The 15999-nt window shown below is 38.0% G+C and overlaps 1 protein-coding gene across 1 annotated transcript in view; it reads right to left on the bottom strand.

Moving 5' to 3' along the window:
* The window catches only part of LOC131039138 (NADH dehydrogenase [ubiquinone] 1 alpha subcomplex subunit 6), a 39745-nt gene extending 24155 nt beyond the window's left edge, over positions 1 to 15590 (bottom strand). The window contains exon 1 of the mRNA XM_057971808.1: positions 15266 to 15590. Coding sequence (XP_057827791.1) covers positions 15266 to 15478 — 213 coding nt within the window. The 5' untranslated portion in view covers positions 15479 to 15590. The remainder of the gene's footprint in view (positions 1 to 15265) is intronic.
* Positions 15591 to 15999: the final 409 nt, after the last annotated feature.

Genomic DNA, 15999 nt, shown 5'->3' with positions numbered 1-15999 from the left:
CATGAACCTTGGAGTCTTCCTTGGATGAACCTTAAGCAAATCTTCAGCATCCAAGAGATTTTGATCAAGAGAGGATAAGATACTTATGGTATTTTATTTTGTGTTCGCATGTGCCTAATAAACACATCAACAGAATGGGCCCTAGAACGAGAGCTGATCATTGTCAAGCTGCGATTAGTGGAACTTATCAAGTCATATTTAGAGGAGTTATCCAGAGCGTTGATCATTGTCAAGCTGCGATCAGTGGAACTTATCAAGTCATATTTAGAGGAGTTATCCAGAGCTTTTCATCCTCCTCCCGTGCTCAACAGAATTGGCGCTAGAAGGAGGGACCCTTGGAAGGATAGGACCTAAAGAGGAATTTCGCTCTGGACCCCTTGGATGGGTCAAGAGCGAAATAGTTATTTTCACTCAACCTCTCGCCATTTCCTTCAACTTTGCTCTTAGGCTTGGCTTCTTAGTCTTCCCTCCATCTCTATCAAGTTCATATGCCCTCAAAGTGATGTCCACTCAATGCTTTTGGTAGGAAATTAGGCTATTCTAAGGATTTCGCTCTGGACCCTTTGAAAGGGTCAGGAGTGAATTTTGCAATAATGCTCAAATTCTTGACCTTTTCTCCAAATTTCCAAGGCTAAGTTTGATCAAAGGTATCCAAAAGGTTAATTCAAGCTAAATTCCTCCCCATCCACGCCTTAAAGTGAAGGTTTTGTCCAAAATAGGAGTCAAAAGGGAGCTAAAGAAGATTCCGCTCTTGTCCCTTTGGAAGGGTCAGGAGCGAATTTTGCATTTGTGCTCAAATTCTTATTCGACTCTCAAGTTTTCAAGTCTAGGCCTGGTCGTTAGGCCTTTTCCAAGGATAAAAAGGTCAGTTTCACATCAATCAATGCCTAGAAGTAAAAGAACTTCATCATTCATTAACTGGACCAATCTCAAACCCTCAAAGGGAAGAATCATTGAGAATATACTTGGAACTCAATTAGATGAAAATTCTAAATTTGTGTGAAACTAAGAAGCTTGAAATATACTTGGACCACATTCACAAAACCTACATTGCCCTAGCAAAGATTTTTTAACTTGTGAGAAACGCACAAGAAACACTGAGAGTGGGGGGGTGAATCAGTGTTTCAAAAATTTGACACAGATTTTCAGAATGACACAAAAGATACATAGAAAGATCAATAGCACAAGAGCACAAAATTTCTCGTGGAAAACCCTTTCGGTTAAAAAACCACAGCACCAAAATACTTTTAATTCACTTGAAAAGGGCACCAACCCAGATTACATAGAATCAACCATCAAGGAGAGCTCCAACTCTCTTCTCAATACCAAATGAGAACAACTGAGGCACCAACCCGAAAGAAAACTCCAACTCTCAGTTCGGATGAAGCACCAACTCCAACCTTTACTACTGAACCAAACTACTGAAAACAAAATCTAAGCAGCAATCCATAACTCAGAAATCATTGATTCCACTAGACACATGCTGAAGAACCACCTCTTATCTCTGCAAAATTGACTCCACAGTCTACTGCTTCCTAAAGAACCGATAATACACAAAATCGCACCACATACACAGCACCAAAATGAAAAAGACGTTTTTTGATATATCACCTACATAAAAATAGCAACTCACTGTATTGAAGCTCGATGCACCCTCAACACGCATAACATCCCACACATATTAAAAAATATGACATCTATCTCCAGCCCATAATCAATCCAATTCCATAAGATGCCAACCCCATGATTTTTATAAAAATCATCTTTATTCCACCCTTCACCCAGTATAAAGACCACGAACATGGTCATGAAAATAACGTCTACCTCCACACTCAATTCGAACTTCCTTTTTTTTTTTTAAATGCCTAGCTAGTATTTCGGATATGCCATATATCCCGACAACCATCATATGGCCATTTTCCGACACAACAAGAATACGAAGGCTTCACGATATTCATCTCATAACACCTGCGATACTATCATGACACAGAAAAAATTCTCAAAAGCGTTTTGAAAAAAAAGGCTTGTTGTGACCTATTTCACACATCGCACCATTGCAAATGGGGACCCCCTATTTTTGCTTTTTAGGGTTTTGCTTTAGCGTCGCTTCTGCTAATCACCAATTTTTTTACAATGAGGAATTAAAGTTTTTGAGAATTCATCCCAAGCCAAGCTGAGAAATCATGCTCAGAATCATGTATGAATGTTGTCAAAGTGTTCAGAAGGTCCAAAGGACGAGGATCGCAATTTCTTTGGGTCATTTCTGACACCTTGCTATTTTTAGAAATTTTTGCTTGCTACTTTTTTGAAACTGGCATCTAGGTTTTGTTCTTTGAGCTATTTTATTACTCTACCCATTTTGTTAGAATTTGAAAATCTTGCCTCTAGATATAAAAAGCAGGGCTTCGAAAATTTTACTTTTTTCTGAGATTAGGGTTTTGTTCTTTAGGTCATTCTGATCCTGCCCATGTCTTCAAATTCGAAAAATTTTGCTTCTAAGTGTAAAAAACAAGGGTTTGAAAATTTTGCTTTTTTTTTAGATTAGGGTTTTGATCCTCATGCCGAATTATTCCTACCCATGGTCTCAGATTTCAAAAATGAGGTCTCCAAGTGCAAAAAGCAAAATGGAAATCCAGATTAGGGTTTTTGTCCAAATGAACCAGCAAGGTATAAGCATGGCATGAACACTATCGACCAAGTCAAAAGAAGGCAAGTGGAATGGCACATCAAAAATTTCGTCCAGGTTGAAGAAATAAAAAATGCAGACAAGTTCAACAAGGTTCAAGGGTAGAATGGCAAACGATCAATTAAAATGTGGAAGAAGTTTGAGCAAGATCAATTTAAAAATTGTCCAAGAAAAATTGTCCGACAAGTGTTAAACTCCTACCAAGGGTTAACTAATTCGTGGCAAGGGTTACTTAACTCCTGCCTAAGGTTAAGCTTATTCATGCACCAAAAATGTCTAACAATTTTTAAAGTGCACCTCATGTCCAGGCTAGAAATTCTTTCCAAGTCCACTTTAAAAACATGGCATAAGGAAGAAGTGCAAAATTCACCAAAGCTTGAGAAAGAATGTAAGGCCCACTTAGGCGAAATTGAAGATGGCATAGAATAAAAATGATATAAATTTCCTAGTTGGCAATAAAAGATGACTTGACAATAAATGATGACATGGCATTCCAAGAGAATTAAAGATGGCAAGTATGATGACTTGGCATTTAAACCATTAAAGTCACTTAAAAAAAAAAAATTGTTACATGCCTTCCTCAAATTCGAATTTCTAGAAAGAGATTTAAAACAAATAAAACTTTCTAAAACATGATGGAAGCTTCTAAGGATAAAATTCCAACTTCTTAGAGGGAGGATGAAACAATAAAACTTTCTAATTTTTGAGAATCTTCCAAGCTTCCTTCTAGAAGAAGGCAAGGAGTTTAAATTTCCTAAAGATAGAATAAAACAATAAAGCTTCTAGAAGCAACTCAAGAAGCTATAAAGACAAAGTTTTACTATCACTTCTCTTTGCCAAATTCAAGAAAATTGCTAAGAGTGATCAGAGTAAGCAGTAAGCAGCTCAAAAATTTAAAAGATTATCAGATTCATGCCAAAATCTGATCACATTATCAGATTAGTCTTGCAGAGATAAAGTAAATTCAAGGGTTTGAAGAAAAAAATTTGAATTCTTCAAAGGAAGCAGCTCCAAAGATTGATTAAGTTATCAAATTTGCAGCAGGGTTAGCAAAATTCGACTTTGGATAACAGTTTGAAGGTATAGATTCAAGGGTTTATATCCTCTTCAAATTCGCCATTGATAACAGTTTGAAGGTGTAAATTCTGCTTTGATCATCTCCAGAAGGAAGAATAAAGCAAGTCCAAGAGTTTGAAAGGGACATTCAAAAGGTTCAAGTTTGCCATCACCAAGGTTTGCTGATAAAATTCTGAGTTCACCATTAATCATCCTTGAATCTACCTTGGGAGAAAGAATCCAAATCTGCACATGAACTCCTCAGAAATCTTTCAAATCTGCAAGATGATACATGTCAAGACATCATCCAAGTTCGCCAAAGTTGGAGCATAAGCCTATGCCCAGAATTCACCAAGGATGAGCTAAAGTAAGCAGCTTCCAAACATGAAGAACATGGAGAAGCATCAGAACATGATCAGAGACAGTAAAATTTGCCATGAAGATAAGAAACCAAGCATATCAAACTCAGAAGTTCGCCATGTTCACAATAAATTCGCTTAAAGCATGAGAAAGATGTTTGTGTGAAGGCCAAGGAAACTCTGTGCAAATTATGTCATGAACAGCGATCAGGACAAGTAAATTGAATTCTCCAAGTTCAGAAATCAGATTGGCATAAAGCAAATTCACTTGTGGCATAGCAAGACTGTTCGAATTCTGTCCAAACCAGTCAAGAACAGCAGTTAAAGATGAACAAAGAACAGTAGATTGGCCTGAGTAATTTCTCTCAAGACCGCCAAAATTTGAAGGGAAACATAATAAGGTTCGCATGATAATAAGGAGAGAAGGCTTGGAGAATGATCTTCTAAGCGCTTGACATGGAAAGAATGAGTAAAGCTTGGTGATCAAACCTCCACATCTGATAAGCACAGAGACAAGACAATATGTCTTAGCATATTCCAAGCCTTCCGAGTTTGTCTTGATCAAGGAGAAAATTGTCCAAGGTCTTGTCCAATTAAATCAAGATCAAATTAAAAATTGTCCCAAGGATATGTGAACTACACCTTGCCAAGAGGAAAGTCTTCGAGCATGCTAAACAATCCAAAGCATGAAATTTGTCCTTCCAAGAACAAGATGGACTGACAAATTAGAAGATAATTTGTCCAATCATACTTCCGAAGCCTGCCAAGATGACATGACAAAGAGCAAGACAAATTGTCTGATTATATTTCCGAAATGTGCCGATCCATCAAACATGAAGGATGATTGTCCAAGAATATTCCAAATCCGAGGACAAGCCAATTGACATGAAGCATGCCAAGACATAAAGACTGACACAAATTTGTTCCAAGGCACAAACCCTAATATGTCAAACACATTCAAGTTCTTGGTTTAAGACAACCTAAGAGGGAGAAAACATAAATTGGCACATTCACAGTCAAGACATAAGACAAGACTGAAAATTGTCCAAGCCTTTGTCCAAGCAAGTTGATCAAACTCAAACACGAATTTGTCCAAGGCATAAATAAAATATATGAAGATGTCGGATCAATGAACTCAAAATTTGATCCATTAGACAAGAAGACAATCAGGTTGGCATGCCATGAGGAAAGACAAGTTTTGACAAATTCACATGAAATCAGACCAACAATCAAGTAGGAAAATAAATTTGACAAGCACATGAAATCAAGGGTCAATCAAACGAACAAGTTGATAAAAGTTTGATACATGAAAAATGGCTAAGTGTGGAATTTTCCACAACCAAAAGAATCAAATTTTGACTAAATGTTGGAGAGGAAACAAGAAAAAAGAAGAAGAACAAAGAGGAGATGAATCAAATTCTTCTCCAAATTCAAGGCACTTGAAAGAGTCTCTAGGCATCAAGAAAGAAAAGTCTTCAGACTCGACGAAAGTATGGAAAGAAATTCCAGATTTCTTGAAGGATTTCATTTCTTAAGAGTCAAAGACAAGCTCCCATGAGCAACATAAATTGGCGGCAAGAAGAGTATTCCAAACAAATTTCCATACTTCGGCAAACTTTTTCGGCACAAATTGGGGAATTCAAGTCAACGTGTCTAGGTTCATTGAACACACTACCTCTCAACAGAAGAAGGGGGTGCAATCCTATAAGATAGCATCTTGTGCCACTTGTCTCTCATCCGACGGATATTTGATCTATTTTCGGAAACTTTGATTAGGGTTAGGTTGTTTTAATCTCGACCGTTGATTGGAAATCAGTATTCGCAATTGAGCTCACCCCTCATTTGTAAATTATGGGAGCATGTTGCAAAACATGTTGAGATAAGCAATTGTTCCTTAGGATTTCCAAAATAATAAGTAATACATTGTTCGAATTGGTGGTGATTATTTCCCTTATTTTGGAGTTTGCATGGTTCTTATCCCTCATCATAGTGTAGATTTTATATCATGTATGTTAGAAGAATGAAGGATTTGATAGTTTAGATTGGTGAAACTTTTTGCTCATACTTTTGTTGGATGGATGATTTTCATTCAATGTGTAAAGTTAGCCTGAGCTTTTAATGTGGATGTTTAACTTCTACTTAGAATAATATTGTTCAATTGTTGGTATTATTCATAAGTGTGAAAATCTTGAGCGCAACCTTAGAAGATTGCGCATGCTTTGCGTACTTGTCCTAAGTGTGGCAAAACAAAGTGTTGTTATTAGTTTCACCTGTTGAGACATGGTCCAGCTAGGACTCGAACCTAGGACCTTCCATATGCTACTGGAGTGCTCTACCACTAAGCTACTGGCCCCTCTTGGACCAGTCTATCGTCGGTCCGGGTGTGGCTTATTTCCAACACCAACACCCCCCCTTAAGCCACACCTCTCGTGTGCTTGGGGCTCCTAGCCTGGACCTGGCTCTAATACCATGTTGAGACATGGACCAGCTAGGACTCGAACCTAGGACCTTCCATACGCTGTTGGAGTGCTCTACCACTAAGCTACTGGCCCCTCTTGGATCAGTCCATCGTCGGTCTGGGTGTGGCTTATTTCCAACACCAACATCACCCAGTCTTTATCGTCTCTTAAATTCTTAGGAATAGGTTAGAATTTCTAAACCCTTATCTCCTTTTCAGTTTACTTGAAATCCATGATCCAAAACTCAAACGATAAATCTCCATTGTGAATTGAACGAGCCAAGCGTAAGTCCCTTTGTGTACTACCAGCATATCACAACGCCCATTGAGCTTATCCACACATCAAGACCTGACCAAAGAAACCTTGGAATCACCATATAGTCTTCTTGCAACCATAGCATAAGTGGTGGTTTTCAAGAGAGGATAGAGTATCCTTGGGTATTTTATTCTAATGTTCGGTATATGATAAAACGTACACCAACAAGGCCCACGATAAAGTTTTTCCCGACAAAGACAAACCCACGTAGCTGAAGTCTTAAATGCGCTAAAACCATTTTTATTTTTATTTGCACAAGTCATTACCCCCAAACAAAAAAACATTCAAATCGAATGTGCCATTTAAATCGATACTTCAAACATTGAATCCCTTTTTTTTAATCTCAAGTCTGACTGGAATTAATTTCCCATACACCACAAATAGCTGGAAATAGACAATATGCACTGAGCGCATATAATAAGTAGCCGGCATACTCAAAAAGAAATGCATCCTTTTTTAAAAAAAACTTCCTCAGTACGTGTTCCAGAAACACGGCAAATGGATTCATCTTAATCACCGCCCAGCATTAAATAAAATACTAAAATCGTCTCCAGAAAGGGAGAAACGGGAAGGATGCGTCAAATTCATTTTAAAATAAACCCCCAAAATAAATGAGCCACATAACTTAAGATATTCAATACATATTATAAAGATTCCCTTTGAAAAAGTCGTGGCTGATATGGCAGAAAGCTGATGTAGCAGCTGACTGGATGACATGTAAGCACACAGACTGCTGATGCAGACACACAGGTAGCTCAAGAAGACATACACACAGCTCAGGCACCTCAAGCTAGCAGACAACTAGCTCAACCAAACAGGCAGCCACCTCAAGCAACCAGTTAGGCACCTCAAGCAGCTCAAGCTAACAGGCAGGCAGCTCAAATAAACCTTGGAAAAACTTGACATCAATGACAAAACTTCTAACAACTTGAACATAAAAAAAAGGAAGGGACAATTCCATTGCCACTCCAACAGCAGGTTTGGGGTACTTGTCTCCGGATTGAAGTGTTAACATCCTCCCTCACTTTCAATATGGTATTATCATCAGGGATGTCATACCTTGTGAGTCCTATCTAGCTTCTAATTTGTCATTTGTATAATATTTGTTGTTAAGAAAAGTTTGGTTTAATCTCAAGTCTTGTAGTGAATTAAAAACTGCGCAATATGATAGGACTATATTTGAATTTTAATAAAATTCCATATTTTATTAAAATCCTTTAAAGATGTGCATGTTATTTTAATTATCATTTGTTTTGGCTTCTCTTTTTAAATATTTAAATAAAAAACTGTTAAAATAATATTAATATCTTCTATAATGGTCATCTTCTATTTTAAGTTGTCGACTTATTTAGCATTTAGCTTTTTAGGTAATTAGCTTTTAAGCTTTATTTAGCATTTAGCTTTTTCTTTTTAGTTAATTAGCTTTTAAGCTTAATTTAGCTTTCAAGCTTAATTTAGTGTTTAGCTCTTTAATCTTTTACTTTAACGTTATGTTCTAAATATAGAACATCGTCTTGTAACCTCTATATATACGTGTGTATATCGTTCAATGTAATCATTCGATTATTGAATCATTCATTCAATTTATTTTTCATGGTATCAGAGCGGGTCGATGAGAATCTTTAAAGTTTGGTATATTTTTTAATAAAAATTCATGGCCTTCTTTGTGGAATATTTTCCAGATTTTTTTTAATTGTTTTTTTTATAAAAAAACGATTTTGCTTTTTTGAAGGCTTTTTGACGGTTTCGAGGGTTTCTGGTTCGTGGGCGAATTTCTTTGTGCTGGGCAGCAGTTCATGTTTTTTAGGGTTCTGGAGATTTTAGGGTTTTTTTGCATATTGAAAATTTTCCTAGGGTTTCTACAATTTTCGACTAGGGTTTTGACCTTTCAGTTCAAGTCGAAATTTTAATCTGGTTGCAATTCTTGGTGGGTTTTTCGAGACCTCAATTGGGTCGTCGTCAGATTTTTCTAGATGCATTGTTTTTTGAGCCGTCAGATCTGCATTCTGTTCTCAAATTCTTGGTGGGTTTTTCAAGAGCTTTTTTGGGTTGGTCTCAGATTTTCTAAGTGCCTCGTTTTCCATGCCTCAAATTTTGTGCCAACAAATTTGCCTTGGCATTTAAAAACAATTTGCAATTTCTACTAATTCTGTGGATGTTGGGAATTTTGTTGTCTTCTGGGCACCGTTTATGCTGTTTTAAGATTGCAGAAAATTTTAAATTTATGGGTTTTTCAACAAACCTTGAAATTCATGCATTGGGATTCGTGCGTTGAATTCCACTCCAAGGTTTTAGATTTTTGTGTAATTGCTTCTATTCTGATTTTTAATCAGAATCTTTTGTCTCATTCTTTGTGCCTTCACTAGGTTGACCACGTTCAACCTCAATTTCTGTGATGGCATCTTTGACCAACATCATGTTGGAACACAGTCAGAAGTTCAACGGCCTCAACTACAACACCTAGAAACAACGCATGTTATCGATCTTTGAGTATCGTTGCCTTGATCAGCTTGTTTTGGGCAAGGAATCTCGTCCTACAACAGCAGGTGATGATCAAGACAAACATGATGTCAAGAATCGAGAGGTTGTCATGCTTAGCAAACTCTCCGTCACAAATGATCAACTCCCACAGGTGCCTTCTAGTAAAACAGCAAAAGAGATCTGGGATCTCTTGAAGGATCTTCATGAAACGTCCAACAAGAGCCGAGCTTTTCCTCCCCACTTTATGAGGAGTGTGAAGCAGGTTGCCATATAGGAGAATGTCTTTCATTTAGGTTTAGTATGAAAACCAATCTGGCCCCTTGTATTAATCATATTGAATTATGGCTAAGATTGTTTCCTTTTTGCAATCTGTATGTACAGCATTTTTCCTCATTGTAAAGATCTTTTGGTTGTTTTTACAAATTTAGTGTTGTTGTTTGCTCTTGTAAAAATGACTTAACTAATTGTTGATCCTTTAGTATGTCTTTCATTTAGGTTTAGTATGAAAACCAATCTGGCCCCTTGTATTAATCATATTAAATTATGGCTAAGATTGTTTCCTTTTTGCAATCTGTATGTACAGCATTTTTCCTCATTGTAAAGATCTTTTGGTTGTTTTTACAAATTGTGTTGGTGTTTGCTCTTGTAAAAATGACTTAACTAATTGTTGATCTTTTAGCTATTGATTAATAAAAAATTGGCTTTAGCATTTTTTTTCTCATATCTTGTTTCAAATAGTGCCCCCTAGTCTGATTTCTGGATATGTTTTGTGCTTATTTGCTTATGCCCTCCAGAAGGAAGGGAATTGTCTTTCTGCATACAAAAATGAAATATCCATTGTCCATAGATGTCAATTAATGCTCTTTTGCACATTGACAGATGTGCATAATGTAAGTTGAGTAAGAACCACTACAAGCATTTGCATATTCATGGAGGAGGACCAGTTGTATACTGAAGGGGGATTAACTGATCTCTCTCTTTGGCACCCATCCACCCACCATTTTATTTTATTTCTCTTGTCCCTTTTCTTTCCGTGTAACAATTTAGTCTTCAGTTTATAAAGGGAATGGCCTTCTCCATGTTAATGTTTGTAGCTGCAGGAGATTTCATTTACCTGCGATGGTTGTGTTATTGTGTTCAGTTGTTCGACTTCCTTGTGATCTGTCAGTTTCTTCTATGTAACTGATCATGTATCAAATTCCTCATCACTGTCACCGACCTGCGTCCTTGCTAGTGGCGGTTCTTTTCATATCTGTCTCCGCACTTCTTGATTCCGCACCTTTGATGCTTCGTGTCTCCGACGGTTCTTCTCCTATTCTCTTCGTATTCCTTCCAGGAAGAGATTCTTTCGTGTCTACATCCTTGTGGCTTTCGTCGGTGTTCATTTGTGTATTCATCTATGTGGCTCATGTCGGTGCAGGAGGAGTTACGATTTACTTTGTAACTGTCGCCGAGTTTATGGCGTCTTAGCTTTCTGCCTTTCTCCGTCTCAAGTTATCTTTTTCGTGAACTTGTTCTTTAAGAGGAGCGTTTTGCAGGTTGTAGTGGGGAGCGATGAAATTCTTAAGAAGGAAAATTTATATATATGTGTTGGTGATTATTCGTAGAGCAGATTTTTTTTGGGGGGGGGGGGGAAATGATATCTTCTTCAGAATCATTGCACCTTCATCGGTCTTTCTGTATTATCTCTGTGTGTTCAATTAATGTGTGATCCTTTCATATTATAGAAAGGTTATATGTCGTATATATGGTAGAAGCCATCATTTTCAGAAGGTTTTTGGCTTATACTGTTGATTGTCAAAGTGAGCATTGTATCAGATTTGTGCCAATAATAAAGTTTGATTTTTGGTGTGGCTGGGTTTTTCACCCTCAGGTGGAGGATTTTCCCAGGATAAAATTTTGTGTATCTTGTTCTTGTGAGATTTTCTAAGTTTTAGACTTTTGTGTCTTGCCTTTTTGGTTCTATCATTAACACTCCAAAGGTTGCTTGCACATTTGAAAGTTGTGCATGTGAGCATCAGCAACTACACTGTACCCCATTTTGCCATTTCAAGCCTTCCCCAATCCTAGGCTGCACGTTTGGAGCAGCCAACAGAAGCTAAAAAGTAAAAAAAATCCACCATGCACTCTAACAGTAGGTGGACCAGCAAAGTTGGACTCACTTCCAAACTGGGTTATAGTGTTAAAATCATAGTTCCAAGACTCGGACTCGGCACGGACTCGGCAAGGCTGACCTGACTCGGGACTCGGCAAAAAATCGGCAAGACTCAGCAAAAACTCGACAGGACTCGGCACAAAACCAGTTTCTAGTGAGTCTTGCCTAGAGCGAGTTCCTGGAGAGTCTCAAGTCCCTGAGACTCGGCTAGGGTCACTCGGCTCCAGACTCGCCAAGACTCGGAGATTCCTAGCGAGTCCTGGAACTATGGTTAAAAACAGGGTTACAAGTGTCGAAACCCACGGGTATAAGTGTCAAAAAACCAGAGGCACAAATGTCAAAAGTTAGACAATATATAAGGTAAACATTATTCAGCTGATGTCATGGCCAAGTCCAAGTAGAATTTGCCATATAATTTCACATGAGCATTTCTTTCCATTCACATTATTTATTGTTCTAATTTTGTCCCCCCAGATTTCAATACAATGACTAAGCTTGAGGATAAACCCAACCTTGCCACAGGCTACACACAATTTCAGAAAGGCATCTCATTTGGCTAGTGCATCTGACTTGGCTGTAAACTAAAATACATTTAAATAGCTTGTCCATGCTGGAAACATACTCCACATTGCTAACCTCCCTCACAGAGCTGATTGTTATTACCATCGGATAACAGCTTAGGTTCCAGGCGTTACAATTGCACAAAGTACAAGAAAATATCTAATTTAGGCTAAATCCTACAAGAAAGCAGGATGGGAATTGTTATATGTGCTCTGGCATCAGTGTGCTTGCAGAACTGGGATGAGATAGCTGAACATAATTGGGGAGTAGTGATGATCACAGAAATGTTATACATTTTAACAATTTGAGGAAGGGCATGGCATGCCTGCTTTGTAGAGCTCCAAGGTGCACTTCTTTGCCTCTTCTAGCATCCACAAGCTTCCCACAATTACAACCAACCTCATCAGGGCTGACATTGCCTTTGCCAATTTCAACCGTCTCTTCTCATCCTTTTTTTGTCTGCTGCTCCTGATGGTTAATTCATTTGTTTGCCCCAGCTCAGGCAATGGTCGCTTCAACGACCATGTGTGGTCTCAGTACAAATATTTGTATCTCACGAGAAGACATTTGTAAAGCAAACAATGTGTAGTTGATGTTTTGGGTGTTCCCTAGACATTCTGATGATTTTATGGGATATCACTCAATTGGTTTAATGCTGAAGGTTATGTATTTATCTATTGGTAAGGATTCTTTTGGCACTTCTTTAAATTCTAATAATTTATTATTGAAAGTTAAAAAATTGTATTCATCTTTTTAAGTATAACAAAAATTATTTATAAGAAATATTAATTATAAATGTTGGAAGGTAAGTAAGGATAGTCACAATCAAACAACCCATAAATGGGGAAAAAAAACTAACTAAATTTTGATGTTTTGTTCATATTGTTGGAATTGTTTGCCATTGCACCAAAAGCTCAAACTATCAACGCCCGATACAACACTAGATTTAACCCAACCCACGGGAGGCAGTTAAGCCGTGTCACGAGTCCCCAAGGAGGTGCTGACCACCAAGTCAACAATCTCCCCCTCAGCACCAACTGAGCCCTCAGCACCCACTGAAGGGAGACTCGAACCCGTGACCCAAGGCTATGATACCAATTGTTTGAATCATTTTCCGTTGCGCCAAAAGCTCGAACTAACGACGCCTGATACAAACACCAGATTTAACCCAACCCATGGGAGGCAGTTAAGCCATGTCATGAGTCCCCAAGGAGGTGCTGACCACCAAGTCAACACATTTTTGCACTTGTTGATGAATAAAGAGAAACCCGTCCACTATTAGAAACCCCTTCCACAAACTGGGGCAGCTGGCCAAAGTCTTAACCTCATGATTTTGCACGACTATAGACGGTCAACCACCTTCACCTTCTTAGTCCAACATACCCTCATTCCTTAAAAAAAAATTCTTCACACCTAACTTCAAATGAGGATATTGCTTGGTATAAGTAAAACCTTCCCTAAATAGGAAAGGGAGAATGCATAAAACCAAAGACACTGAAAAATTTTGTCATGGTGGACAACCCTTACAAAAGGAATAGGCAATTTCGTCGCCACTCCAACAGCAGGTTTAGTTTACATGTCTTTGGATTAATATGTTAGCATCCTCCATCACTTTCAATATGGCATTATTATCAAGGATATCATACCTTGCGAGCCCTACTTAACTTCTGATTTGTCATGTGTATAATATTTGCTGTTTAGAAAGGTTTGATTCAATCCCGAGTCCTGTGAAAGTAAAAACTAAGCAATATGAAAGGACTACATTCGAATTTTAATGAAATCCCCTATTTTATTAAAATCCTTTGAAGTTGTGCAAGTTATTTAAATTATCAATTGTTGTGGCTTCTCTTTTTAAATATTTGATTTAAAACTTCCTGAAGCAAGTTAGCCTAAAGGAGGAGATGTATTTCATTTAGATTTTGCATGCAAATCAATTTGGTCCCTTAATTTAATCATATTGAATCAATGGCCGTGATTGCTTCATCTTTGTAATCTGTATTTACAGAGTTTTCCCTCTTTGTAAAGATCTTTTGGCTGTATTCACAATTTTAGTGCTGTTGTTTGCTCTTGTAAAAATGACTAACTGATCGTTGTACTTTTAGCTCTTGATTAACAGAATATTAATTTTAGCTTTTATTTCTCATATACCCTCCTTAAGGGTGCCACCAATGTGATTTCTGCATATTTTGTGCTTGTTTGCTTATGCCCCCTGGCCATAAATATTTTGCTTTTGTGTATTCATTATCCACTAGCCATAGATGTCAATTAACGCTGTTCTACAAATTGACAGGTCTGCATAATGTAAGTTGTCGCAACGGCCCCCACAGACATTTGCATATTCATGGAGAAGGAACAGTTGTGTGCTAACGGGAGGGCTAACTGATCTCTCACTTTGGCACCCCTCCACCTACCATTTTATTGTATCTCTAGAATTTTATGACTCTTTCTATACCCCATGCCTCCTCTCAACCCTTTTCCTTCCACGTATTAATTTAGTCTTTAGTTTAAAACGGAACAAGCCTTCTCCGGAGGTTGCTTGCACATTTGAAATTTGTGTATGCAGACATCTCTAACTACACTATACCCCATTCTGCCATTCCAGGCATTCTTTGGCACAGGCTGCCCGTTTAGAGCAGCCAATAAAAGGTAAACAGGAAAAAATTTCTATAATGTGCTTTAACTGTAGGTGCACTAGCAAAGTTGGACTTACTTCCAACCTGTGTCATAGTGTCAAAACCCAGGGGTGGAAATGTCAAAAGTTGGATAACATATAAGGTAAACGTCAATCCTGAGGCCAGGGCCAAGTCCAAGGAGAGAATTTGGCATATAATTACAGATGGCATTTCTTTCTATTCACATTATATGTTGTCCTAATTTTGACCCACTGGGTTTCAATCTCATGACTAAGTTGGATAATAAACCCAACCTTGCCACAGGCTACACACAATTCCAGAAAGGGATCTCGTTTGACAAATGCATCTGACTTGGCTGAGAACTAAAATACATTAAAATAGTTTGTTCAGGCGGGAAAATCACTCTACATTGCTAACCTACCTCACAGGACTGACTGTTGTTACCATTGAGCAACAGCTTAGGTTCCAGGCGCTACAATTGCACACAGTAGAAGAAAATGTCTGAATTTAGGCTAAATCCTACAAGAAAGCAATATATTTGCATGGAATACATTAAATACCTTTGGATTGGTTACATTTGTGTGCTTGCGGAACTGGGATGAGATAGCTGAACGTAATTGGGAAGTTGTGATGATCTCAGAAAGGTTATATATTTCAACAATCTGGGGAAGGGCACGGCACGCCTGCCTATAGAGATCTAAGGCGCGCTTCTTGGCCTCTTCTAGCGTCAGCGAGCTTCCAACCGTTACCACCGACCTCATTGGGGCTGCCATTGCCCTTTGCCAATTGCAACCCTCTCTTCTCCTCCTGTCTGTCTGCTGCTTCGGATGGTTATATCATTTGTTTGCCCCGAACAATGCCACGGTACAAATATTAGTATCTCGGAAAATGACATTTTTTAAGCAAACAAACAATATGTAGGTCGTCGACGTTTTGGGTGTTCGCTAGGCATTATTAAGATTTTATGGGATAACATTTAGTTTATTGGTGAAGACTTTGAATGAATGGACGAAGACAATATTAAATTGGAATTTTTTTCATGTCAGCTCTTTTTTAATGAATTTTGATTAAGAAAGTTGTAGTTTTGTGAAGTCTTGTTTCTTCCAATAATTTGTTCAGATTGTCTCCAAATTGCTTACGGATATCCTCATAAGCCACGCACTCCATGATGAAATGTTATTTAGTTTCAACTGCCCTTTTACCACAAAAGATACAAGTCCTTTCTTCCCAGTCTTCTTTGAGAGTTATCTATCTCCCTGTTTCACATCGAAGATGATGGGACCTTGTCCTCAAC

This window comes from Cryptomeria japonica, chromosome 10 (assembly GCF_030272615.1).
Source record: "Cryptomeria japonica chromosome 10, Sugi_1.0, whole genome shotgun sequence".
Classification (NCBI taxonomy): Eukaryota; Viridiplantae; Streptophyta; class Pinopsida; order Cupressales; family Cupressaceae; genus Cryptomeria; species Cryptomeria japonica.
Note: the sequence above shows the minus strand (reverse complement) of the source record. Positions and strands in the feature narration are given on the sequence as shown.